This window comes from Ochlerotatus camptorhynchus, unplaced genomic scaffold (assembly GCF_037179485.1).
Source record: "Ochlerotatus camptorhynchus isolate MF236.1 unplaced genomic scaffold, CSIRO-AGI_Acam_v1.1 ptg000402l, whole genome shotgun sequence".
In the NCBI taxonomy this organism is placed as follows: domain Eukaryota; kingdom Metazoa; phylum Arthropoda; class Insecta; order Diptera; family Culicidae; genus Ochlerotatus; species Ochlerotatus camptorhynchus.
The window spans coordinates 1,257,197-1,283,452 of NW_027040888.1; the positions used below are offsets into that span (position 1 = coordinate 1,257,197).

General features: G+C 38.9%; 1 protein-coding gene and 1 pseudogene across 15 annotated transcripts in view; one reads left to right on the forward strand and one right to left on the reverse strand.

Annotated features, from left to right (window-relative positions):
* Nucleotides 1-26,256, reverse strand: part of bent (projectin protein bent) — a 134,050-nt gene that overhangs the window by 44,604 nt on the left and 63,190 nt on the right. For 5 of the 15 annotated variants that reach the window (XM_065233449.1, XM_065233460.1, XM_065233461.1 and 2 more), the window contains exons 8-12: nucleotides 4,670-4,971; nucleotides 3,502-4,128; nucleotides 2,431-3,434; nucleotides 2,246-2,365; nucleotides 1,852-1,890 (exon numbers count right to left, since the gene is read on the reverse strand). In XM_065233449.1, the coding sequence (XP_065089521.1) occupies nucleotides 1,852-1,890; nucleotides 2,246-2,365; nucleotides 2,431-3,434; nucleotides 3,502-4,128; nucleotides 4,670-4,971 (2,092 nt within the window). The remainder of the gene's footprint in view (nucleotides 1-1,851; nucleotides 1,891-2,245; nucleotides 2,366-2,430; nucleotides 3,435-3,501; nucleotides 4,129-4,669; nucleotides 4,972-26,256) is intronic. The other 10 variants (XM_065233458.1, XM_065233450.1, XM_065233457.1 and 7 more) reach the window with 9 other exon arrangements.
* On the forward strand, nucleotides 7,498-9,402 carry LOC135710745 (heterogeneous nuclear ribonucleoprotein L-like; annotated as a pseudogene).

The window sequence follows — 26,256 nt, forward strand, 5'->3', positions numbered from 1 at the left end:
GATACCAGCAGGTAGAGGAATGTTTCCTCTACCAGCTAGCATTGTAATTTTGGAGAGGTGAGATTTCATTCGCGAAAAATTGACGGCTAAAGTCGTTGTTTACAAAAGCAATTACGCCCCTTTGAAATGTTGGCACTGAACTGGTGGAACTTTGAAGCACAAGTGTTAGTAAGACTGCTAATAAACAGTGACTGTGTGTGTGTGTGTGTGTGAGCTAATGTCACCGAAACGAATAATCATAACACGGTACTCGTTTTTGTTTTGCTCTACAAAATTTAACGGCAATTTGTATCCTAATCCCAGGTGGTTTTCCAACTCCAAACCGAAAAACTTGTTATCGTGGATCAAGTAGATGATTTAAACTCGGATAGATACCTAGTGAAAGTAGCTTTTACTTGTGAACGAGGAACCGAAATATTGTTTATTTTGCCTGTTGGAAGCAATCAATTATAAGGAATTGGCAGCTTCCATCACCATTGAAGTAACTACCGTCATTCTGGTGCTGCTGAAAATTCAAGGATTCAAAAATAAGAAAGATCCGATACCCACATCACGATTGAACGGAAGGTGTAGTAAGATCTAATGTTGGAGAAAATGAAAGGTCGAAGGACTGCAATCCCAAACGGTTCGTATTGATAAAGAATATATTTCCATTTAAGATGTTGTCAGAACATGAAACCACCGGATAGTGATCCTCTGTATGCTTTAACAATTCTTGGAATCGACCGACCCCTTCCAGAGAATGATAACAACAGTGTCGGATTGGGCAGTGACATTCAAATGGTCAGCGAATACTGTGCCAAGTTGCCGAGCGTCACAACTTAACTTCCACCACTGTGGTTAGGTGCCAAAGCCATACGAATGCCCATAAATGCATCACTAAAGGGCTTAGGAAAAGTGGAAGATAATTCTGAGATAGCAAATTAATGTTCGAGAAAGGCCCGACCATCATTGTGAATGGCATCATTGCTATAGTTTTAATTTTCAAATCAAATTTACTTACGCATCTGCTTAGTTTTAGCTGCAATTTTACTCGTTGTCAGCATAAAGCAAAAAAGAGGAACGTTTCATTTTTTACGACAATCATAACAAAACCAATAATTGATAACTATTCACTTCTACCTATGTGTGTCAATGCACTCGTGAATTAGCACACACCATCATACACAGGCTCCACTTTAGCTCAGAAGAGGCATTGCCGTTACTGTCTCCTGATTTTTGGAAGAGTTGCCAGTCTTCTTGATTTGTAGTCTTCGCTTTAACCCAAACCTGCCCGATAGTAAAAAAATCCCTTCTACACTCTTCAGCCTTCACTTGATACTTTAGCGAATGTACTTTCCAACATAAGATTTGCAATCCTGTTTAAAGGTGACTCGTTGGATAACTTCATTATATTGTTGAAAATTCTCCGGAACTTTTGCATTCTCCTCCGGAATCACCTTTATTTCTTTCTCGGAAGATTCTGCAATTCGCTTATAGATGTATGAAGATTGTTGCATATTTTTTATGGTACAAACCGTACCACAAAATCATAAGACATTTGCCTATCATTTGCAAGAATTTTCTCTACACACCAGCAAAGCCGGATTTTTAAAAATCTCTGTTCTTTCCTTTCCATTTCCAGCCCAGTTCACCAAACTGCGAACAAAGCAGAATATTTTCAACTTCAGCGGACTACCTTCCTGAAACTTCAGCCCACCGACCGCTACCGTGTATTTGTATATGTGCGTGTATAAACGTTAGCATTTGGGTGAATAATCTGGCCTCGACGCAGAGCACCAACACAGTCGGTGCCATCCTCTAGCCAGCTTCCGCCGAGCACGATCGTGCGATCGTACACCAGATATTCACCTTTCGTTCGTCGATAACTTCGCCGGGTCGTAGTTTGGTCTACACCGTCGTCACCCAATTACGGCAGCGCGAGAATTCACAACAGGAATTGAGCACCCACAGTGTTTGTGTGTTTGTATGTGTGTGTGTGCGTATGTGTATGTGAGAAACAAGAAACAAAAGGGTTAGATAACGTCAAGGGAATGACGGTTCCGGGCGACGGAACCGTCATCCATTTTCACATCGAGACAAGTTGGCGTTTGAGTGAATGATTCAGAAGAGAATATTTTCGCATTTTGGAGATCTCCTTTCGAATGTCGTAATTATTGAACCGTAAACATAGATCAATACACATTTGACCTGCTGGGAAGGCAGAACAGACATATAGTGGATTAACTTGACGGCGCATACTCACATCATCACCCATCAACAAGCTTGGCCGACGATCGTCCAAGAATGAACCACGTCGACTGCCGCCAGCTTTGTCGCGAACGATTTCGATGCTGGGAGCTTCCAGACCCTTCTTAGTTTCAGGCTGTTGAAACAAGAAATACAACAATGTTGATTAATGAGAAAAGAATAAACACCCCGTTGACTCACCTCTTTGGTTTCCATGATCTTCGGCACTTCCGGCTTCTTGGCCTCCTCGATCTTGATTTCGATCTTCTCTTCCTTCTTCGCCTCTTCGACCTTGATCTCGATCTTCTCCTCCTTCTTGGTCACGACCTTCTTCTTAGCTTCCTTCTTCTCTTCCACCTTCTTCGCTTCGACCTTGACTTCAGCCTTCTTCTCCTCCGCCTTAACCTCAACCTTCTTGGCTTCGACCTTCACCTCAGCCTTCTTCTCTTCCACCTTAACTTCAACCTTCTTCTCCTCGACCTTCTTCTCTTCCACCTTGATTTCAACCTTCTTCTCTTCGACCTTCTTCTCCTCGACCTTCTTCTCCTCGACCTTCTCCTCCTTCTTCACAACCTTCTTCTTCTTCTCCTCTTCCTTCGGTTTCGCCTTGACGGTAACCTTAGCCTCAGACTCGTCACTCTGGAGTTCGTTGCTGATGGATACCTTGTACGAGCCGGCATCCTCCACGGTGCAGTTCTTGACCGTCAGCTTAGCCATACGGCCGGTGAACTCCTGAATGACGGTTTCGCTGGTCTTCAGGATCGTCTTGTTCTTCATCCAGTACACCTTGAAGTGGCGGTCCGGATGGAGCAAGCCCACGGCCAGCGTCAGGTTGCCACCCTCGTCCAGCTCCACGTCCTTGAGCTTGGTTTCGATGATCGGCTTGGTCGGCGGTGGCTTCTCGAACACGATGTCCTTGATCTCGATCACCTGCGAGGTCGCCTGACCCTTGTCGTTCTTGGCCACGAGTTTGTACGCGCCAAAGTCGGCCTCGCTCAGCTCGGTAATGTTGAGCTTGACGGAGAACTCGCCCTCGCGAGTCTCCTCGATCTTGATCAAATGACGGTGAGTCTCCTTGATCACCGTCGTCTCCTTCATCCAAATGCACTCCGGCTTGAAGCGGGACGCGACCGCACACTCGATCGACGCCGTTCGCTTCTTGATGTTTGTTACCAGTTTCGGTTTCTCCTTGATGACCGGAACAACTGCGGGAAATGGGGAATTCGGGATTAAAACACAAGCCAGACCCAGATGGAAGCGCAATATACTTACTCTCAATGTTAAGAATTAAATTGGCATTTAATTCACCGAGAATATTCTTGATGTTACACTTGTACGTGCCGGAGTCATCCGTCTGTGGATCCCTCAGAACCAGAGATATGTGGTACACATCCTTCTCGGACGTCATCGTTATCTTGAGCTTGCTGGATTCCTGTATAATTTTGCCATCGCGAGTCCACGTGATGTCCGGTTTGATGTCGGTCTTGACTTTGCACTCCATGCGGACCACTTTGCCGTTGTCCTGCGACACGATGTGCGGCTTTTCGACGAAGACTGGTGCATTCTTCGTCGATTCCTGCTCGGACTCAATATTCAAGTTCAACGTCGCACTGCTCTCGCCGAACTCGTTACTGATGACACAGGAATAGCTGCCGCCATCCTCGGAGCTGGGATCCTTAATGTTCAGCGTCAGCTCGTAGGTGTCCTCGTCGACGGTCTTCACCTCCAGGGCCACCTTGTTGGACGATTTGACCTCCTGTTTCTTGCGCATCCACTTGACGGTCGGTTTCGGTTTCGATCTACATCTACACTTCATCGTTATCAGCGTGCCCAGCTTGTTCGGGATGATCTTCGGTTTCTCCACAAACGACGGAGCAAAGCCTCGATCGTTTTCGTTCGCTAGACGGAGTAGGAAATACGAATCAGTATTGCAATCAGAACAAACTCCGAACCACACTAAGCTATTCAGTTGGCTGAATGTTGAACTGCAGTTCACGCTACATACTCTCCGAATGCCCAAGGGCCTACATGAAAGGAAGTCAACTTTTAGTGCGAAGCTCGTCTGCTTTTGGGGCCATTGCTCGTTAATAGAAGCTACTTAAAACCAACAAAAACAAAAGAAGAAGTGATGAAGATGCTGAAATTGGAAGCTCCGGAAATCAGCAGGTTAATATAGAATCTAGAATTTGAACCAAAGGACTATGTATCGATATAAACGAGCGCGATTAAAAAAAACAGAAAGTGATTGATGAGGAAAAGGACTACAAAGGACCCTCGGAGAAGGTCCGTCGAATGTTTGCTATCGTAATAACATTTGCTTTCTTATTTGCTTTCTAATCACGTGAAAAACAGACAGTTACAGCAATACAGCAACTGGAAGCAGCTTAATCGGGTTTTCGTTTTCTCTTTCTCTCTCTCCTGTCAGGACTAATGTCAATACCTTTAAAGTTAAGCGTAATGTGTGCGTTGCTTTCCCCGAACGGGTTGAAAGCGTGGCACCGATAGATGCCCCCATCGTTGGCGCTCGGTTGCGAAATCTGGAGTGTCAGTAGGTAGGTATCGCTTGAGATCGCTTTGCGCAATATTTTGAACCGTTCGCCGTCGGTGATCGAGTCCTGGCCGTGGAACCAGGTAATGTCGGCCACCGGCAGAGCCTCCAGGATGCACTCCATCGAGAGCACCTCGCCCTTCTGGGAAATGGTGGGCTTCTGTGGAAAGCGGGGTGGTTTACCCTCGGGATTTCTGCAGATGACACGGCGGCATGCGGAGGAGATACAGAGAGAGATTTTCGGTTTATTCGGGGCTCGTGGAACTTGAGAAACTTTAGCGGTACGTGAAGAGGGGGAGCAGGATATCCGTTTCAGACGCGTGGCAATTGAGTGAGCTTTATTTCTAGTTTTGCTATGAGGCTATGGAATAAATTTATTTTGTGTTGAAGCTGAGTAACATAGGATTGCAAGCAATCAAATCAAAATTATACACACGGCGAATGAAAACGACTTAAATTTGAGTTTAGTTTACTCATAATTGCCAAAAGTGCAGGAGCTCAGCGAAGAATATATTTGCCTCATGCTTTCCTGTGGAAAACCTCAATCTGCCGGAAAATGAGAAAAATTTACGAAAATTTTACCCCGTCTAGGAGTAGTACCAATAGACAGAGTGAATCCAATACTTGCAATTCTCATTTTCGGGATTTTTTTTTCCTGGACAAAGCTGAAAAAACTTGGAAAACATGAGGCAAATTTACTCATCGTTGAGTTCCTACACTTTAATTTGATTTGATTGCTTGCAATCCTGTGTTAATTTGATCCATTCTTGTTGTCGAGTCACGTAGATTGTTGGCCCTTAATTACTCATTTCGTTTGAAATAATACTAATAAACCTCAAAATAAAGTACTAATAGAAAATTAACATAATTTCCATTGTTTTCCTATCAATTGTTATGCACTTAAAAATAACAGAAACAAAATACTTCATAACACGTCAACGCGACGTGAAATAAGCATACTTTTCGACTAAAGCTCTGATTTTATTAAAATTTTAGTAAAATGAGGTGTTCCACGCCTAATGACGAATCGATCAGACTCGACCTTCTCCAATTTGCATGATTGAATGTTATGGGCAATCAATCATATATTGTTCTAAAATTCAGCTACCTTGGAAATTTTCTAGCGTTTTTGGGCTACAATTTATTGAAAAATGTTAAAGGCCATTTTGAAAAAAATAAGCAAAATCAAAAATGGGCGAATATTTGAAAAAAAATGTGAATTGTTGCCGATAGCAAACAACTATGCAAAGATTCATGGAAATTGGAAAAGGCCGAGTCAAAAAAATAGTGTCTTTTGCTGTTTGGCCTGGAACTGCTCTAATGTACCATATCATGCAAGCAGTTTGAAGAGACGTTTCTTAACTCTCAACCTTAACCAAGGAGCCGTATGATGAGCTTTTTTCTTTTAAACTTCTAAAAAAGGATTTTATTTATGTTGGGTCTTAGTCTTTTTAAATTACTGCATAGTGGTCCAGAATGGAAATTTACTGATGCATTTAGAGTCTGAAATTGAAACCTTTGAAAATAAATTGACTTCTACAAAGTTGCTCCTTGCAGTTTGGCCCTCATTTTGGTGAAAATGGATACTAGGGCAGTTCTTATTATCATTGAAATCATAAAAAAAAATCGGTTTTAGAAATAAAGGAGTACATTCTTGGGCAAAGTAGAAGCTCAGCTAACTTCAAGCAACTTTACATTTCAAATCTGTTTTATATCTCTTGAATTGGTCTATTTACAGCTATTTTCCTTAATTGACTTAGGGCGTCTCTAAAAAAATATATTTTTTATAATTCAAATTTTTTTGAAAAAAAAATAGAAACCTCTTCCTATCGAAGATGTACCTCGATCTACAAAGGATCGGCATGTGCAATCTTGCTTCTTTTTCACTCCTTATCATTCAACTACGTAACTCAAGGGGTGGTCACTCTTCACACTTATTTTGCGCCAACTTTTTTCTCATTGTGCCTCAGTGTGCCGCAACTGTTCCAGCAGTACCGAGAAGTCATTGAACTGACTTTTGTTTGCTTGTGAATAATTCCTTGTTTGGCAACCCAGTATTTTAACCACCGACGAGTTTTACCAGCGCTTGTTTTTGTTTTGACGTAGGTCACAATAAAAAAAATCAAAATTCAGACATGTAACGAATAATCCCAAACACGGACGCAACGATAGAGCGCAAATCGAACAAATGACACATTGCGCCTGCTCACATGAGCGAGCTCAATGCTCGGTTGACAGCTCACCATTTCACCAATGAAAGGAAGGGAGGAGAAAAGCAGCGATTATTAAAAACGTTTGCCAAATCGTTTTATTCGTCATTGCTGTCTACAAGCAAATAATCCTTCTCGTCATAGAGTACGGGTTGCCAGTCTGGGAGAGTTGTGCACATTCTCATCACCTCAAACTACAAAGGATCCAGAAAAAGATCCTGAGGATGATCCTCTACAGTCCACCGCGTACTAGAAATTCTGAGGTCCACCACCTGGCTGGTCTTCAGACCTTGGCGTTACGGAGAACTGCTACCATCAAAAGGTTCAGAGATTGCTGCATGCGATCCGATCAACAGATCATTAGGGTTCTGGCACGTTAGGTTAGGCAACTAGGTTAAGTAGGTAGAATATCAAATTTTCCAATTAAAATCAGCAAATATGCTTTCCTTAAACTCTTATAATGTAAAACTAAAGTCGAACCGTAACTTGTTACCGACATAATCACTAAAGATGAAGAGCTTTCGGGCTAAATCAAATGAAATGTACAATAATTGTAAACCACAAGACTATAAGTAAATAAACAAAAATTTTAGGGGTTTTAGTAGTTTTCTTCGTTATTTGCTTTCGAGCAACGGACGGATAAGCGTCGGACACGACGTATGAGTGGTACAGCACGCATCGCACGGAAAGAGTTAAGAACTTAATGATCAATATATTTATTCCGTCCACTAGCGGTCCTACGTCAAGCCCTTCGTTCGTGCCCCTAGGCACAGACCATTCTACTTTTGTTTTTTTTTCAAAACTCTCGGGTCAGAGTAGGAAGAACATTTCCGTACCGAGATACGGACCTTGCGGGTGGAGTTTCACCTAGTACCTATGCTACGTCGAGTGAGGAAAAGTTCCAGGTTTTTCAACAGCGGTGATAAATAAAGCATCGTGAGGTGTCGCGACATTTTCACAACCCTTCCCTCCTCTATGCTTGCCCGTGTTGGCTAGTAAACAAAGCACAATTTCAGTGAACATGGCGTTCAACGGAAACGTTGCTGGCGGAGGCCAGGCCAGGCCGCACAACAAGCGCCTTTGTACCGGCCAGGAGATGATCGAGACGGTTCCGCTCAATAGCCGGAACAACAACAACATCACCGTAACAGATGAGCCTCGGTGAAAGCGCGAGATTGCAACCCGGCCCAACCATAAATATATTGCTGTTCACCATTATTAATCCAGTCTGTCCTATTAGAGTGGACGTTCTACACACCATCTGCTCACCCAACGGACAAGAAGAATGGAGTCCAAGCTATGGTTGAGTTTGACAGCATTGAATCCACCACCAGAGCCTGCGATGCATTGAACGGCTGTGACATCTACTCCACACTGAAGATCGACTATGCCAAGTCAGAAAAACTCAATGTTTACAAAAACGACACGGACTCCATTTGGGACTACACATTGGAAGCAGCCCTTTCCAAGGATGCCTGCAAAGGAAGAGCCCCGTTGCTACACGATCCTACCATCTTCGGCAGAAGGCCCACCCCGTACAACAACTTTCAATAATTAGTCAACCATGGTCCTAAACTAGCCCTCCTGGGAGCCGACGGAGGAAACGGATTTGCATCGAATTTCTCATCGCCTGATTTTTATCCATCGGAAAAATGGAAGCCTACACCGGCCGAAACACTCTTCGGACTGATGAAGGAAGCACCACTGACCCGAAACGGACTAGCCAACTTCATTCAACCGGCACAGCAACAGGGCGCAGTGATTATGGTCTACGGACTCGATAACAACACAGTCATCATCGATAACCTGTTCAATCTGTTCTGCCGGTAGCAAAATTCAGATTGCATTTTCCAAGCAGAACTACTTGTCAGAGTCCACCAGGAGAGTCAAGGACTACAGTGCCATCAAGAACAATCACTTCCTCTCCCGAGCAAGATTCTGCACTTCTTCAATTGGCGTTGACGGATCCGTCGAAAAATTTTCTCTTCCAGCAAATATAGACAGTTTCTTATGGGCATTTTCGGTGGAGTGAAAGGATAGTACAAAGTCCGCCATGTTTCACGCACAGTTTGACGTTTGCTTACGGATTTTCTCATAGGAGTAAAGAGCTACAGAGTCGCCAATACCCCACTTGGTATGTCCGAGGATCTGCTGCTGACTGCATTCACCACCAAGGACTGCCACCCGTTGCAAGTGTGAATGTTCCCGCTGAAATAGGAACGTTCGTCCTCCGGATTGGTTCAGTTCCCGAGCGTAGCCCTGGCGGTAAACGCCTTCATGAAGTGCAACCACAGTGCGATCGATCACAAAGGCACAAAATTCCCGTTCATTATGAAGCTGTGCTTCTCCTCATCCAAGACGGTGAACGGTGCTTGGAACAACGAGAACACCGAAAACATGGGCATGTTACGATGAACCAATGTAAGATGAAGTCCATGTCCTTAGAAGGAAAGCAAAAGCAACGACGAGACTTGGTGAAGATTCTGGGCAGGCGCAGAAAAAGTTCAGTGTTGCCAGTAGCTTTAATGATTAGAAAAATTGTAACCATGGGTGCCAAACAGTGCCCATGACCAGGGTTCTGCACTTTCGAAACAAAGAAAAGAAAATGAACTCTCCGCAGAATCACTTCATTTCAAGCAATATAATTTTCATGTAAGCCATCGTATTTCTTGTTATCGAGTCACGATGAACATTCCTCTTTTCAAACATGACTGGACTATCACTTGTTTCGTTCATCAAGTGATTTAGTTCATTTCATATGAAGCAAAGACTTGTTCCAATTGACGCAATGAATGACTCGAAAACTGCTTCCTTCGTTTTTTTCCACTTTCACTTCAGTTCGGGGCTCATTCGACTTGTCACGAACTGACGACGCAGGCATCAAAATATAGTACCCGGATAGTATCCGCACAATATCGGTTGCCGAAAGGGATGGCATGCGGATTATATGTAGGAATAATATATTATGTTATATTAAACGAAAATTAAATTAACGAGGCCATACTGGAGTCCAAGATGGCAGCCATCGGGGTCAGGGAAAGTCTCAAATACCCTACAATACGGATATTTTCGGAACGGGGACGACGCGAAGGTACCGAAAATCAATATTCAACGTTATTTTGGAATCCAATATGGCGGTCATCAGGATTCAGAAAGTATCAACTATCCTACAATATGGGTATTTTCGGAACGGGGATGCAGATAATCGATATTCGACGCCGTTTTGGAATCCAAGATGGCGGCCATCAAGTGTCATGCCGAAAATCGATATCCGAAGCTATGTTGGACTCCAATATGGCGGCAATCGGGTTTCACAAAAAGTGAAATACAAAAATAATACCCTAAGATCTGGGTATTTTTGGAACGATGACGACGCGTAGATGCTGAAAATCGATATTCGATGCAATTTGTAGGCTATTTGACACTTATTCTGAAATCGGAAGCCACCATCTTGAATTTCCAGAATGGCGTTGGACATCGATTTCTTTCTTCTAGATGTCAGCTCGATTCCAAAAAACCCATATTGATCGGTATTTGACAGTATTTCACAGTTTTTCTGAACCAAAGTCGCCATCTTGGATTTAAATATGGCGTGACATCAATTTTCGGCATCTATGTCTCATCCCCATTCTGAAAATAACCATATTTTAGGATATTTGACACTCTTCCGCAATTCGGAAGCCACCGTCTTGTATTACAAAATGGCGTCGGATATCGATTTTCGTTTTCTAGACGTCACCGTGATTCTAAAAAAAAACCGTTTGTGTGGGTATTTGATAGAATTTACAACTTTTTCTCAAACCGGAAGCCGCAATCATGGATGACGTCGGATATTGATTTTCAATCTCCAGACGTCACCCCGATTCCAAAAATACCCATATTGATGGGACGGCATCAGCATTTCCAATTTTTCTGTAATAGGAAGCCGTCATATTGGATTTCAAAATGGCGTCGGATATCGATTTTTGGCCTCTAGACGCCATCCCGATTCCAAAAATACCTATATTGATGGGTATTTGACAGTATTTCCCACTTAATCTGAAATCGGAAGCCGTCATCATCGATTTCCAAATGGCGTCGGATATCGATTTTCATCCTCTAGACATCATCCCCATTCCAAAAATACCTTTATTGATAAGTATATGACAGCATTTCCCACTTTTTCTCGCACTTTTCCTTAAACTGGAAGCCGTCATCTTGCATTTAAAAATGGCGTCTATGCGCATACGCTTAAATGAGCCGAGTGAACAATCAACAAAAGTCATAAAACTGCACGAATTTGGATCGTACAGCTTCGCTACAATGCAAAAGTAAGTTCATTTGACAATAAAAGAAGAAATGAACACGAGTCAAGCCAAAACAAACAGCATGAAAACTGATCGAAAGTGGTTCTGTTGATGTAGACGGGGATCTGCTCGAAGAGAAGACAGAATGACTTTCAATTGAAAGTGATGGTTGACACTGTTTCAACTTGACAGCTTCATCGTCGCTTGACGATTTTCGATTGAAAGTGACTTTGTGGGGCCCTGCCCATGACTCTTATTTTTGGCACACTGTGCGGAGTGACCAACCTCTTGGATCCGCTTAGAAGCGCTTGCCGGAAATTGACGGGCTGGTTGTAAATGGCAAACTAATGTGCACATGTATAAATTCAAAATTTCCGAAGTCTATTATTTCGGAAATTTTTTTACCATATCGTAAATAACTTTCTTAAGCACGCCGTCGTTCAATGGCAATAGGGTTTAAAATTTTAAGACTATAACACTTGGCCATTTTCAACCAGCCCGTCAATTTCCGGCAAGCGCTTCCAACAATTTGATATTACGTACACGCAAAATTCAGCATAGTTCTGTGTCAAAATCAAAATAAGCTCAATTTATCATAACAAAACATAGTTGCAACATTCCAAAGTTGGCTAGTTTGTATGGAAATCGACCTATTTTGCTAATTTAAAGGCCACCACTGTATATCGAACTGTAAAGTCAAGTGATAGCAAGCCGAACATTGCATTAGCTCCTAAGTAACTTTGACAGATTGTCTTTGTAGATTTTTTCCAGTTATTTTCAAAACATACACACCACTCAAAAGTCATGTAAATTTCGGTTCCCTGAGACCGACACATGTAAGCGGGCCTTTTGACATAAAAATCAGTTGAAAGAAACGTGAAAATCAATTCAATCAAACGTTCTCTTCGTCGACTAGCTGATTTTTCGGTTTGAGAACACCTAATTTTACATGAAATGTTTGTTTACGTTCTATGATTTACGTCTAATATGGATTACGTCTCGTGTAAAAGTAGTTATTTCTTAGTGTGTAGTTCGATAAAAGAAGCTATTATCTAACACTTTATAGGCTAACACGGCAAGACACGGTTTTGTAGCCAAGTTATTATTAAAAGAGAATATCGACGAGAAAAATCGATCAATGTTACTTAGGACCTGGAAGGAAGAAGCAGATATCACACACGGAATTCATCGTATACTTGTTTTTCTTGCCATGAAAATTTGTGCCATCAAATCAAATCAAAACAGGCGTATGAAAATAGCGTGATTTGCTTTGAGCGTGTAGTGATTGTTTGAGATTGTTCAGTGTGCAGTTAGAAATTTTCTGTTTGGTACTTTATTATGCCACTAGATGTTTTCAATATTGTGTTGTGTGTATTTTGAATGAATTAAAAGAAACGGTGTCCCATTGAATAATAAAGCTGGAAACGACAGATTGTCATAAATTACTTTACGTAAGATTTCAATACCACCTTGTATATTCTTGTTCAACCGTAAGAAAAGCATCATAAAATTGCTTGGCTCCATATGACAGTTCATGACAGCAGCCGTCCAGTTGCATTTAACGATCCATTTTTCTCTTTTCACGACTCTCCCTCAGCTTAAGACCTAAGGGTCTACACTAGACTGATGCAAAATTTGAAATTTACGCTCCACAGTGCTCAAACGGTTCCAAATTGGGCCCTGATTAGCCTCCCAAAATTTGAACTAATTTAGTGAGAAACTGACTTGGCACAAACCATTTGAAGTTTATATGGGAATTACTATGGAGAAACCATAATTTCGATTCATATCTATATCAAAATTCACCAGTTTACTCTAGTTTAGAAAACTATAGCTGAGCTTGTTGAAATTTTTTTTCAGCTACAACTTCGTTGAAGACCAATTTTCGAGCAAATGTAAGGAATAAAAGTTACTAATGATTCAAGTCACTGATGTCTTATGGTTATGCGCAATAGAGCATGCAGAATAGAGGACAAAAATCATGGCTACTATGTCACACTGCAGAATACAGTGATTCCCACAGTACAGTTGCTTAATCTTGCCATAAGATTATCAATCTCTTAAACAATTAATAACTATTTAATTTAAAGTTTGGCTGAAAACGATTTTCTGCAAAGTTGTAGCTGATAAAAATTCCCATTAGAATAGCAATATAATTTGTTAACAGTACAATATGTAAAAAGGCTAAAAAACAATGAGCAAACAGTTTTGTTTTTCCATAGTAATTTCCATATAAACTTCAAATGGTTTGTGCCAAGTCAGTTTCTTATCTAATGAGTTTAAACTTCCGGAAGCTAATCAGAACCCGATTTGAAGCCGTTTGAACACTGTGGAACGAGAATTTCAAATTTTGCATCAGTCTAGTCTACACGGTAAATGAATCTGACTCACATTTGAATCCCGTTCACTAAAATTCTCCAAAACGTAGTCTCTCATAGAATGAGTAAATTTATGCTCAAGTATGAGTAAATTTCACTCATATATGAGTATATGATATACAAATATCAGTGACATTTACTCATATCCGATTAAAAAAATACTCATTCTACACGGTAAGAAAAAAGTACCCAACGGCCTCACTTTTACCTACTTTTGACTAGTTTGTCTTATTTTCTCCTTCTAATGTTGTAAAAAAAAGAAGGAGCAAAACCACCCAACAGGGGTAGTAAAGTGTAGGAACCCAACGTTGGGTATAATCATATTTACCTACTGTTGGGTGCAACTAACTTACTTTTGGTTAAAAGCTAGTGGAAAATTCCATACGAACTGAACACAAGTAAATGAAAACTACTTTGACCCGCTTTACCTACTTTTGGGTTCCTGCACTTAAGTTCCGAGATGAGTGAAAAGAACTTAATTTTGGGAACTTTTTTCTAGCCGTGTACACTGAACGAATTTGACATATTCCTGTTATGTGGAAGTCTAATAAATTTGCGCTATAAGATAATCCATTGAAAATGATATGATTGAAAATGTGTCAGGTAAATTCTATATGAATATCTGATACATTTACAATGCTGATAATTTGGTAACTTTTATATGATCGTCATATGATAAATGAAAATCGATTAAATTATAATAATTAACTGAAATGGATTTGAAACCCATAAGCATAAGCTATACTTTTCACCACAATATAATATATGTGTCATAAATCAATCGAAGTAAAGTTTATGTGAAAATAACATGAAATTTACTTCTTCTTTTGACACATATATTTAATCGATTTCTAAAAATAAATTCGAAAAATAAACATCAGGCAGTGGGAGCTTGCACAGTTTTGCCTTTTTTTTATTGTAGCTGATTTGGGATTCGATCTAGATCTGTTGAGGTGTGATGCTTTCGGTGTCTGTGCTCGATTCCACTGGGCCACGGCTGACTTCAAGATTGAGCTCGTTCAAATAGCATGAAGTAAGAACAGCTCTCCCGACATGGAATGTAGTGCAACTTTATGCTCGTTTTGCTAGAGCGAAGACAAATAGCACTGACAAATTTATGTTCCGTTTCGGTGGTGTGGTTTGTTCAAATCTTTCTTAATGCACCTGTGTGCAATAAATCAACGACTATGATTTTATAGAACTGGCTCATGAAGTTCGAGTACTACTTAGGGCTGGAATCTGAATTAGCCGTGTAGAAGGCTTACAATTAGAATCATAGCAAAGTAAATATTACAGTAGAATCATTTTTTTTCAATCTCAATACATTCTTTTCTGGAACCAATTATCATATGAATGAGTGTACGTTAACATCGTTGAAAATTGTTTCAATAATTTATAAAGAACAATCATGTAAGATGTATTTTATTGGGAGCGATATTCATCCCATAAAAACATGCAAAAACAAATGCTTGGTGTTGGATTTCTTAAAAGGCATTTCTATATGACTAAATATTTAATGATTGGGATAGATCTGTTTACAATCTTTAAACGTCAAAAATCAAAGCAAGCTATTACAATGAGATATACATGTTTTCCTATACTGCAAAGTTAAATGACAGTCCAATAGTTTCTACATATCTATTTACACGCGACATATCAACAAACGTCAAAAATCAGTAAAAGCAACTCCAATAAAATATACATGATTATCTTATAAGATATATATTTTAGTAAGCAATATTCATCATGAAAACAGGTATATTTTACTGAATTTTCTCATAGTGCAAACTTATATGATTTTCCATTAGTTTCTAGATGTCTGTTCCCACCGAGGTTCCCACCCATGACATATCAACAGTTTTTCACCATGAAATATATCAGACAATATTCATATACTTCTTACCTTCGCTAACTACGTTCGAAGCAAAGTATTATCAAGTACTAAGTATGTGAAATTACGATAGAAATCATTCCATATCGCAGTCATAGTTTTTAAGCGATAATCCAATGGAATCTATCAATCATCACATAGAATGAATAAATCTGCTGACATTGCTATGTTATAAGATGGATCCAATAAACGGTACATGTCGATTTGTTTCAGTGTACCATGGACTTACACGGAGAAAAAAAAAATACCCAAAATTTGAGTATGTTCATTTTGAGATGAGCCTCTCACTTGCACTCGTTATTGTTGTCAAAAAAGGAACGAGAGATTCGACCTAACGATATAGTTCAGCCCAATTAGCTACTTTTGAGTAAATTGCATATTCTCAAATTTACGTTAATTAAACTTAATTTTGGGTAGAATATAATTAAGAGTAAGTAAATTGTTTTGCTGGTGTTAAATGGAAAGTGCTAATTGCGATTTACTCAAGTTTGGGTTATTGGGCTGAACCCGGGAATTGAGGGAAAAGTACTTAGTATTGAGCAACTTTTCAGCTCCGTTTACGCTTTTGCGAATTTGAGTGAACGGTACTCAAATATGAGTGAGTTTAATTTGCCGTAAGTTTGTTTTGACCTAAGAGGAAGAGAAGACAACTGGCTTCTTGCTCTTTTATCTCTATCTCTATCTTAGCCAATCACGAGCTGGTTGGCTTTTGACAGAAAAGTTGTTCGTTTTCGCCCCCGTATTGTCTCTCCTTCTCTTACACGGTAAGAAAAAAGTAGGTAAAGTGGGTCAAAGTAGTTTTCCTTTACTTGTGTGCAATTCGGATGGAATTTTCCACTCGCTTTCTACCCAAAAGTAAGTTAGTTGAACCCAGGCATGGAAAATCATTTGCATTCATTTCATACATTCATTTACATCCATTTGCCTCTAACTTTTTGCATCAACAGCATTCCGCAAAATGATGTATTGAGCTTTTAAAGGTTTTGTTATTAACTACATGTTTTGCTCATAACTCAAATCTGTATCTCTTATGCATCACGAACTAGAGCGGGTAGAACTTGTTACTGTTTTTCAGTGAATGTAAAATACATTCACTGAAAAACAGTAGTGGCTTCTGTTTGCTCTGCTTCATCATGCATAAGAGATACGGATTTGACTTGTTAACAAAAGTAGTAGCTATTAACAAAACGTACAAAAGCAATATACATCATTTTGCGGAATGCTGTTGAAGAAAAAAGTTAGAGGCAAATGAATGTAAATGAATGCACGAAATAAATGCAAATGATTTTCCATGCCTGGTTGTACCCGAAAGTCGGTAAATATGATTATACTCAACGTTGGGTTCCCACACTTTACTACCCCTGTTTTGTTCCTCCGTTTTTGACAACATTAGAAGGAGAAAAGGAGACTAGACAAAAGTAGAGTCGGTGTATAATGAGTCACGCCAAGAGTGAAGCCAAGTCTACCTATTGAACTGTCAAACCGGCTACCTATCGTGCAAAGTAAACAAACATAACGATGCTATGCAAGGTCCACGAAGGGTATTGCAATAAAATATAAAATAAAATCGAAGAAATGATCATAAACACGCAGTGAGCATTAAATTGTCATGGGGTACGTCTGGTAATGATGACTAAATAATGGAAATTTCCATTATTTTTTGATAAAATAATTTGACATAATCACTGATATAATGATTAACTACAGACGCTATTTTTGTTCTCGCTAGAAGTCATTTGAAGTTGATGTAGAAGTCCTCTGTTGCCAAGTGAAAAGAAAGGAAATATTTCGAAAACCGTGATGCGAGTTCAACTGTTTTTCTCTTGGCGTGACTCATTATACACCGACTCTAGACAAAAGTAGGTAAAAGTGAACTGGGTTCTTTTTTCTTAGCGTGTAGGATAGACTGCACGCTATTTCTAAACAACTCAAATTTAAGTGGGATCTACATATATCCATCAAAAGTAGAGCTACCCTAAAGTGAGCAAACAAAGTTGGAACCGAGCTTGGAACTGCAAATCAGAGTCAATGTTATAATAAGAGTCCCGCGAAAAGTGAAGCTATAAGTACCAATCGAACTGTCAAGCGGGGTACCAAACAAGCAAAGTAAATAAACATTATTGCGAGCATTATTATTCCCACAACCAGTGAACCAGTATTGCATTCATCACTGACAATATTTTAGTAATTTTAGATGAAAAACATTTCTTCGCTTTATTTAGTACATTGTGGTATTTATAAGTTAGACCAAGCACTTGTTTGAATATTTTTCAGGTTCTAAAATCGTTTTTGTCTCCCAGAAGCTTCGTTATTAAAATGAAACTGTTCACTTCTCAATGAAAGTCATCCAATGCTAAGGCTAACACAAAAAATCTGGTTGCCGTTTACTCTGACAAAAAATAAATCCAAAGCTGTTGGGAACAGACTGCACATTGTAGTCGAAATACGTATCTGTCATGGATACCAGAATTATTTACGTGGAATAAAATGGAAGATAACCCTTTTTTGCTGTTTTATTTAAGCATTTCGCTAACAACCCAATTTCATTACTTCAATATATATAGGGAAAATGTCTCTAATGTTGGCCTATGGATCTAAGATTGGGCTCATCGCTGAAAATCTACTATTTATCAATTTTAACTAGATGAATGCGTTATTGGGACGTTACTAATGGATATTTTTAGTCGCTATTGAAAATTTAGTCGATTGCTGAATTTATGTATGGGCCCAAATTAGGGGCATTTAGGCCGACATTACACCCATTTTCCCCATCTCAATAATTTGAATTGAAGTATTTTTTGGCTCTTGTCGAGAATTGGTCACTTCTCTGGGGGCACCGGAACATTTCCGGGGTCTCCGGAATATGCTCGAGAGTGCTAGTGTGAACGTGGACTGCCAAAAAGGCCATTACCGTCCAAGTTTTATAAAATCATGAAGTTTGATATCATAGAGCTTTTCCAGGATGCCAAATGTGATCATAAGACTGATGCAAAATTCGACTTTTTCGCTCCACAGTGCTTAAACGGTTTCAAATCGGGTCCTCATTAGCCTCCCAAAGTTACAACTCATTTGGTTAGAAACAGACTTCGCACAAGCCATTTGAAGTTTACATGTAAATTACTATGAGAAATCTCAACTTTTTGTTCATTGCCCTCTAGTCTTTTTCCATATTGAGCCGCGAAACAGTTCGATAGCCATTCTTATAGAAAATTTTCTCAGCTACAACTTTGCTGAAAATCGTTTCTCTGTAAAACGAGACAGAAAAAAGTTATTAATTATTTAAGAGATTGGTAAACTAATGACATGATCAAGCAGCTGCTCTGTAGGCAACACTGTATTTTGCAGTGTGACATAGTAGCCATGATTTTTGTGTCCTATTCAACGCCCCAGAAACACCAATGTTGCCTGCTGAGCAGTTGATTGAGCATAATCATAAGACATCAGCGCATTGAACCATTGATAACTTTCGATCATTGCATTTAATCAAAAAGTGGTCTTCAGCAAACTTGTAGCTGGAAAAATTTCCTACAAGTACAGTTGAAAACTTTTGAAGCATACCGATATGGTGAATTATTAGATAGACATGAACAAAAATCTTAGTTTTACCATAGTAATTCCCATACAAATTTCAAATGGTTTGTGCCATCTTAGTTTCTCGCCAAATGGGTTCAAATTTTTAGAGGTTAGTCAGGATCCGATTTACAATCGTTCAAGTGTTGTGGAGCGGAAATTTCAAATTTTGCATCACTCTAGTGATCATGGTTCATCGGTATAGCCGTTAGTGGTTCAATTACATAATATGAGTGAGTGATCCCAACGAAAACCAGAATAACTCCGAAACCAAGTATTGATCCAATTTTTTCCAGAGAGATTCATAATCTTTTATAGATTCTCGAGAACATGCAACTTGTTGTGCAGAAAAAGTTTGAAAAATGATGTTTTTAGAGCTAATTGGATTTTGAAATCTAAGCATATTTAGACGTTAGGCACGCAAAGGTTAATAAAGACAACCAACCAACCAACAACTAACTCGACATCGAGCTATGGAACCATTGTAAAAATTAAAGAGATTAGATCATTCAAAGAGATGCCATCTGGACCCTGTGAAAACAAATCAGCTAGCAACCCAGGTAGCCGATGCTAAAGCCCTCTATTTAAAGTCCGGAGAACTTTGCGATTTGGGCGTAATTGCTTTTGTAAACAAACATGTCAATCGCTGATTTCTCGCGAATAAAAGAACAATTTCGTGAACAAACTACTTCAAATGATAGAGGAACCATTCATCTACCTGTTTGTGTTGTTAGTTTTTTAGATTGAACTTTAATTCGCGAGAAATCGTCAATGAAGTGTTTGTTTGCAAAAATAATTACGCCCTAATCTCGAAGTTCTCCGGAAGTATGGACGACTGTCACCACAAAACTGAAAAAACGCTGTTCCAATCGAGCAAAGCGGTGCATTTTGACGGTTCGATTGGAACAACTTTTGACATGCGTCCATACTTTTACTGTATGGCTTTAGCTTCTTCTTCATTCCTTTATTTAACGTCGGTCTCTGTTCCGCAATCTAGTGCCAATCAGCGATGGACATCGATTGCCATCCTTTGACGGCAATCGAATTTGCAGGAAGGCAGCTTCCACACCTGCGTAGGATATTGCACCTATAGTCACTATTGCCAGTTCACTGAAATCATAGCATTCATTGATTTTTCAAAAACAAGAAAAAGACACAACCGCAGCTGTCATAAATTCCAAACACTGACACAAAAACATATTATTAAATGAATTGTAGACTCCAAACTTTTATAAACTCAGATCTAGTCTAAATAAATTCTTCTGGCACACATTTGGGCATATTTGACACTAATATGTACACAGTTCGAAAAAGTAGTGTAAATTTCTGTTCAATATGATGCACATAAATGGAGCATCACATATCATATACGTTTACATTATTTATCATGTAAAGTTCTGACACATTTCTCGCAATGTAGCAAATATTGTATACAAAAGCCCATCTTTGCAAACAACATTGTTTGCAAGTTGCTCGGTTGCGTGAAATGAAATAAGAGTCCACGTGTTTAAATGTTTACACGGAACCGAAAAATTACCCAAAATTAAGTTCTTTTCACTCATCTCCCATGTTCCGTTCAATAAGCTAATTTTCAGTAAACCGCTTATAGTAGTTTGCATTTGGCTACGGCAAAAATAATTACTTACTTGTGTGTATTTTCTACCCAAAATTAAGTTAAATTGACTCAAATTTGAGAATATCTCATATACTCACTAGTAGCAACAATCAATACGAAACTAACGATTTTAAATTGGCTCACCACTTTAGTAGCCTATTGGTCCCAAGCAAACGATTAACGTACCCTATTCTAGTTGAAATTCTATTACTACACTATGTTTGTTTTGATTCGCTATGAAAGTTTGACAGATAACATAAGGGGTGTGTGGATTCATGCAGAACATGCAGGGGTGAGTGAAATAGCTTGGGACTGCTTGGGACCGTTGTTCTGGTACTGAGTGAGCCAAAAATAATAGTGATTTTCTTCGGGACCCAGTGGTCTTAGAGTTACCTCTATGCTAGTAGCATAGAGGTAACTCTAAGACTTGAAGGTCCCGAAATAACGTGCTCAACTTTTTGGCTCAGCTCTGGTACTCTCTTCGGTCCCAAGCTAATCGATTCACCCCTCGAAACATAGGAAAAACCAATAACCCCTCATTTTATCTGTCAAACTTTCATAGCGAATCAAAACAAACATTGTGTAGTAGTAGAATTACGACTAGCATGGGGTCCGTTAATCGTTTGCTTGGGACCAATAGGCTAGTCAAGCCAATTTAAAAATCGTTAGTTTCGTATTGATTGTTGCTAGTAGCTTATTGAACGATAGTCATGAGAAAGTCGAATCTCTTGTCCCTTTTTTGACAACACCAAAAAGTGAGAGTGGAATGCAAAACTCAAAATTACCCAAAATTAAGTAAAAAGAACTTAAATTAGGGGCAATTTTTTCTCTCTGTGTACATCACAATTAAAATTCAGAATTTTTATCTGTGTAATCTGTGTGAGGTTCTGCGGATATCAAATAACTCTGGCCCAGAATATCAAGCATTTTATCACGAAATATATTTCGGATGTTTGAGAGTAACAAATATCGTTTATTGCCCGTTTAAGGACAAAATGAACTGTTTTCCGCTGACCCGCTAGATGACTTGGTTGACGGCTTCGAACGTGTTGATTATAGCTGGATCGCTCAAGGATCGGTGGCTGGATTGCCAGCTCGTTTATCGACTGCATCGCTTTGTATATAAAATATTTTAAATATTTATTTTCTTCTATCTAAATGATGCATCGGGGATGTAACGCTACACTGAAACAAGGACCATAGTTAGAAATACTATTTTGCAGAAAACACTTATTATCAATATAACCACGCTTATTGCTGTTGAATCTACTATGAATTCAGTATAGTCGACTATGAATGTTAAAAAATTTACTATGATTCTGGCAAAACTACTATGCTTGCTTAGAATGCATAGTAATTTTGATAGAAATAATAGTAAAATTAAATGGAATTGTTTTCTGCAAAAATCTATTCGTGAGGGTATTTAATCTAAACCATCAATATAGTATTTTTATCAATGGATTTTGTTTCAGTGTACAAATCCGCACACAAACTTCATTTATCTTCGATTTTTAATCCGAACTTTATTCGTTTTATTTTTCGCGTTGTTATGTGGACATAGCCTTTTGCGAATAGTTTTGGTTCAGTGCTTCGAAGTTTCATTGGCATTGGCTGTCAGTGACGATTGTCAATTTCGGTTGTCAAATCTGACGCCAAATGCTAATATTTCTCTGAATTGGCAATATATTCATATTCTGGCGGATAGAATCTCGGGAACCTATTGAGCTGTCAAATAGGGGAACCAATCAAGCAAATCACGAACAACAATAGAAAAGTGCACATCAGCTATTGCGAACAACACTTCGGAAACTCTTTTCTCGTTACTCAAGGCTCGCATACGCAAACTAACACCATCTTTGGGTTGGCGAAAGTTTCCCCTATCCGATGATGCCGGTAATTTGCGTTCGATTGGCGAGGAAAAAATAATCAGCGTTTTGTTTACAAAACTTGATAGTACCTTTTCAATTCTTGATCTACAATATATTGAATTGGTTCCGGTAGCTCAAAATTATATCCGCCAGACTATAAATAAAACGACTATAATCGCACCCATTCAAACACACATGGGCCGGGACCAATGGCTTTACTTCCCTTCCGAAGGAAGACGTGGCCATAGATTTTTATGCCTCAGAAAAATCCCACCGACCTCGGCTGGGATTGAACACAGCAATCACGCTTACCACTACACCACCGGCGCCGGCCTTGAAAAGCTTGATGAAGCATGCAGCAATACTTCTCCAATAGACTGCCAATGAATGTATGGGAAAAATTTGACCATCAAAAATGACGGAAAATGACCCTATGCAAAATTTGAGCTCAATCGGATATGATTTAAGGGTGGCGCAAACGCGTCAAAGTTTAACTTTTTTTCACTCTCGAAAATCTCCCATTTTTTTTTTATGCCAAATGTCTTAAAAATGCATGAAACGTCGAGAGTTGGTGTTATCTCGAAAAAATTTTTTTTTTCAAAAATCGACTTTCTGGGACTTAGAATTTTTTTCATGAGTTCTATATGGAATATAGAAGATTGATGAGTCGGCTTCTAAAACTGTTCACAATTGTCTCCAACCTGCTTATATATCGAATTAAGTCACCATTTAGGATCTAATACGAAATAATTCACTAGGGTGGTCCAATTATTCTTCATTAGGGTGGTACAAAAATCAAAATACGTATGTAAAAACCATTACTTTTTACCAAACGCATGTATCTGAAAATATCATCATGTTGTGTTTTGGAATTTTTAAGAATCCAAACTTCAAAACATTTGATGACATTACTTTTTTAGTATCTGAGACCACGTAAAATAGAAGCATAGACAGACATAAATCGTAGAATAATTCCGAAAATTGTACAACCGTTAGTGCTGTTTAGTTTACAGTACAATCTGACGAAAGTACAATGACGTTTAAACATATCCACCTAATACGGGACAACCCTTTATATGTGTTTCTTTTAAATTCCTACCCTATAGAGGTGCCAAAAAAGTACCCGCATAAAGCATATTGTTTATCTGGCTTCCTTTCGTGTATTAATTAAAAAACACACACTAACAGTGTTCTCCTACAGGCAAGCAACGGTCTCAAGTACTTATTTCTACGTAAACTTTTCTACCTTGGCTTTTTCTACCTACACGGTAACCGCAAAATACCCAATATTGACTACAAAGTAAGCATTTTCGAGGGAAACTGGGACTACCCTTTAAATGAGTAAAATTTTTTTTTTTTTTGCGTTAACTGTTTACAATTCAATTATGAAAGCGATGTGTATTGCTTTTCTGTAATTATTACCAAAAAATTGAGAAACTCCAAGCGAATACTTGTTTATTTCTTTAAATTTGCATGGGTATTTTTTTTTTCAATTTTCTCTTTCTATGATAAATTTCGATAATAAATGTATGCACCATTTTTTCCATTAACATTTTTTGTTGGAACTAATTGCATCAAACTTTGATTTCATTTCATAATGTATGAGGGAAAAAACGACCACCCAAATTTGGAATTTGATGCATACAGTTTAAAGCAGCATCATTTTGCAACAAGTGTCCTGGTTTATATATAAGTATTGTAAATCTTAAGAAGCTGTCAAAGTTCTACCGCCAGTATAAAAAAGAGCTGAATATTTGAAAAAAAAAAACATAGTGTGCGTTGAGAAATTGAAGTATATTTGCTGGCGATCCTTTGAAGCCTTGTTCATTTGATAGCAGTAGCGTAACTTCTTCTTCTTGGAATTAATACGTAAAACAGACATATCGACAGTGAGCATTCATAAGGGCGAATACGCGATGATCGATTCTCTTCATCGATTTTCTCTTTGCATTGCTACAGCTAAGCGAAACAATTTTCTAGAATTTGTTCAATGCAGAGTAGTAACAGGTTGTATTGGCTATCAAAAGCAACAGCAAACGCACCGAGAAACGTTAAATCTAGCGAGTTATTAACAAAAGAGAAAATCGACGAAGAGAATCGATCATCGCGTATAGGCCCTTATGCATGCTCACTGTCGATATGCTGTGTTTTGAGCCAACCTTGCATCTTTTCATTCACAATAATTTTGCAAGAAGGTTGACAAATGAAATTGAGTGCTCATCGATACCTGTAATATCCAAGGTTTCAACCCTCTCTATGTTTCTCAATAGCGTAAAATTGAATGTTTCTGCTCAAATCCCAACAAAAAGATCTACTGACTGGTTATCTACAGTATGACTGGTTAACAATGCGCTTGATTGACTTCTGACCTACTTGAAAACACGCGTTAATAAATCTATTGATAGGCCCCCTGTGCCCCACAGCTAGTCTAAAAAAGAATGGCCGCATTACCTTGACAGTTAGCCTTTTCGGTCACTCTGTAACTCTTTACTCCTATGGTAAAATCCCATAAGCAAACGTCACTCTGTGCGCGAAACATGTCAGACATTACCTTACTCTTTCACTCCAGTGAAAAATCCCATTAGATCCTGTTAATCTTTGCATGAAGAGACGGTGGCTCGCTGGTACCATGGTGGAGTGAAGAGATAAGACAAAATCCGCTAGCCTTCGGGATTTTACCATAGAGATTGCTGACGTTTATCGTACGCACACAACGTTACGTATAGGTATACGCAAAATGTTTTCATCAGGAAAAAATAACTTCATAGCAAAAAATTTTCCCGATGAAAACAAATCACTGACACAATCACACTTTAGCAATCTCTATTGACAAATCCAAATTTCAATCGGCCACCGTGCCGAAATAATGTGTCAAACTGAATACATTTTGAAATTTCAACCAAAAACCTATTATTTTCTATTTATTCTAGCGAATTTCTGTGGAAGTCAAAACATGATCCGAGCAAAAAAGTAGTACTCGTAATAATGGTATATAATGCTGAATTTTATCGTGCTTTGTTTCGAAAATATCTTCCAAATAAACAAGCATCATCCAAATCACCCGATTCATCCACCAACTAAATCTATTGCCACTTAAAAATTAATTTCAGTCGGTGTATTAATCAGCAGATTAAATCGTTTTTCGTCTGGTGCTACACCGAGCAATCGGCCTATTTAATAGTTTTTCGTCGATTGATTTAGTCGGCCAACTTTGTCTGTTGTTTAATCGGCAGATAATTTCAAACCTTAACATGTTTTCAGTAATTTATAAGTCTTGAAATAGCTTTCTATTTAAGAACAATGCATTACAAAATAGTTTTATGCATTTTGTACAAGATTCATCCTTGCTGACAAGAAATTTTCATGAAATTACATTGAAATTAAATAATTTTGCAAACAATCAATGAAATTTTCAAGGGCTGTCACAGACTTATCACCGTCGGTTAGTGCTTATTCCTGCCACCAGGCGCGCATGAGTTTAAGTTGGATTTCTCAATTGAGAAATCCAACTTAAACTCCTGCGCGCCTGGTGGCAAGAATAAGCACTAACCGACGGTGATAAGTCTGTGACAGCCCTTGACAATTTCATTGATTGTTTGGAAAATTGTTTAATGTCATGCAAATTTCTTGTCAGCATGGATGAACCTTGTACAAAATGCAT